At 44.2% G+C, this 2524-nt stretch overlaps 1 protein-coding gene across 1 annotated transcript in view; it reads left to right on the top strand.

Moving 5' to 3' along the window:
* Window positions 1-1290: 1290 nt before the first annotated feature.
* LOC123100445 (serpin-ZX-like) overlaps window positions 1291-2524 on the top strand; it is a 4275-nt gene continuing 3041 nt past the window's right edge. Inside the window, exon 1 of the mRNA XM_044522382.1 lies at window positions 1291-1701. Coding sequence (XP_044378317.1) covers window positions 1291-1701 — 411 coding nt within the window. The remainder of the gene's footprint in view (window positions 1702-2524) is intronic.

Here is a 2524-nt window from a genome sequence, read left to right on the forward strand (position 1 = left end):
TGCACTCCCTCTCTCTCGTTGCTAGCATCTCCTAGATTGATCTTGGTGACACGTAGGAAAATTTTGAATTATTGCTACGTTCCCCAACACTTTGTTCATTTCCTGATATCAAGTAATTGTTTTCTTTGTCTGGCAGGGTTTGGAGAAAATTCACCTCAAAAGCTCTGGGACTGCCGAAGAAGCTGCAATTTAATCACCCGAAAGTAAGTACTATAGTAGCATGTTCCGCGCATCTCCTAGTGCTTCAAGCGCTAGTTTCATCAATACCATTTAGCATGCTTGCTTATCAGTTTGATTGACCTCTATTTCTTGTAAAGTGGTTGTGGCAGGAACCCGGGAATAATTACTGTGGATACTACATTTGCGAGTCCATCCGCTACACGATCTGTGAGCGGGGCTACACTGAAGAACAATATGAAGTGCGTAAGCAATAATATTCACAATTTTATTTTATTACCATCATTTGTGTTGAGTTTCATTTATTCATATATATATGTATTGACCCCTTCTTCAAATTAGATGTTTCGGAAGCGGGATGAACTCCTAGCACCAGATCGTATGCGAGGAATTCAAGAGGAATTGGCGGCATTCTTCCTTGACCACATGATCGCTGAAAACGGAGAATACTATGTGGACCCTGTGTTCCTACAATTTAATTAGGAGATTGTATTGTAAGAGATAATTATTGTATATATGTAGCCGGTAGTGTCGGATAGATATACGAGAACTTGTTGTTCGACCAATATCTCGGAGAAGGAGAGGTGGTCGATATCACTTCTCTCTGTATGCGTATGTTTATGACGATCTTCTGTTTCCTTCATTTGATTACTAGCTAGCGTGTCTACTCTTCTCCATACGTATATAGTACGTAGCGTCGACCAAGCACGGAGATAAGAGAGGACACTTCTCTCTATTAATTAGCTAGCTAACACAATATATGAAACACCTAAATTAACCCCCCAAAACCCCTAAACCACCCCCTTTAAAAAAAAAAAAACCTCAGCTCCTGCCAGCTGCTGACGCGTGGATGCCTATTGGTCCCGGTTGGTGACACCAACCGGGACAAAAGGCCCTGCCTATTGGTCCCGGTTGATGCCACCAATCGGGATCAAAGGCCCTCCTGCCTGGGCTCCCCGCACCGGCCACGTGGACGGCTTTTAGTCCCGGTTCGTGTAAGAACCGAGACTAAAGGGCTAGGGCATTAGTAACGACCCTTTAGTCCCGGTTTCAGAACCGGAACTAAAAGCCCTTATGAACCGGAGTAAAAGCCCCTTTTCCTACTAGTGAGCCATGGCGACCACCGACAGCATCAAGCTCTCCGCTGCCCAGCAGACGAGCTTTGCACTGCGCCTCGCCTCCGCCATCTCCTCCCCCTCCAACACCGACAGCGCACGCGGCAACGTTGCCTTCTCTCCGCTGTCCCTCCACGTCGCCCTCAGCCTCATCGCCGCCGGCGCCGGCGGCGCCACCCGCGACCAGCTCGTCGCCACGCTCGGCGCAGGCGAGGCCGAGGGACTCCACGCGTTCGCCGAGCAGGTGGTGCAACTCGTGCTTGCCGACTCCTCGGGCGCTGGCGGCCCGCGCGTCTGGTTCGCCAATGCAGTCTTCTCCGACGCGTCGCTGCCGCTCAAGCCGTCCTTCAAGGAGGTGGCCGTGGGAAAGTACAAAGCCGAGGCCCACTCTGTCGACTTCAAGACTAAGGTAATCAAAGCCAAGACTCACTGTAGTATTTCACCATCAAGTTTTACAACGACGTTAAAAGCTCGGACATATACAAACTTATTTTTTGTGTGTATTTTCTTGAATTTATAATCTTTGATTTCATCATTCATCTTGGGCGCACCCATAAGACTACCCACAGTGGGAGTAACATAGATATTAATATCACACATATCTAGATAAAATAGATGATGTGGCAAGCAATAAATGAAGAAATGGAGGAAAGTGGTACTACCTCCGTTTCAGTTTACAAGTCCTACGCGTATACCTAGGTTACCAATTTTATCACCCTAATATAAACTATATAACACAAAAATTATATCTTTTGAAAGTAGAAACTCCAAAGTTTATGTTGGTATATTTTTTGTAATATATGACTTGTATTAGGTTGGTCAAATTGACGACATAGGGGTACGCGCACGCCCAACTGAGGAAGAGGTAGTAACATAGCTAATTACTAGTAGTATGAGTAACATCACACATATCTAGATAAAATGAGTCTATAGCCTAATAAATGAAGTGTTGCATGTTACCGCACATATGTTACTCCCCACTATAGAGGTAGTAACGTAGACTAGTAACATGTAATTCAATGTTGCAGCCATTAGTTGAAACAATGAAAATAAATAAGATATGTAAAAACTGATACATGCACATGTACTCTCTATGGGCCCAACATGTTTTTCAAAGTTGACTTTGACGGTTGATAAGATTAATTATTATATCATTATAAATTCCTTTCACATACAAATTTGACTATATGATTTGTGTAACATTCATGTTATCTATTATTAGGTCCTATATA

The sequence above is a fragment of the Triticum aestivum genome, chromosome 4D, assembly GCF_018294505.1.
Source record: "Triticum aestivum cultivar Chinese Spring chromosome 4D, IWGSC CS RefSeq v2.1, whole genome shotgun sequence".
In the NCBI taxonomy this organism is placed as follows: Eukaryota; Viridiplantae; Streptophyta; class Magnoliopsida; order Poales; family Poaceae; genus Triticum; species Triticum aestivum.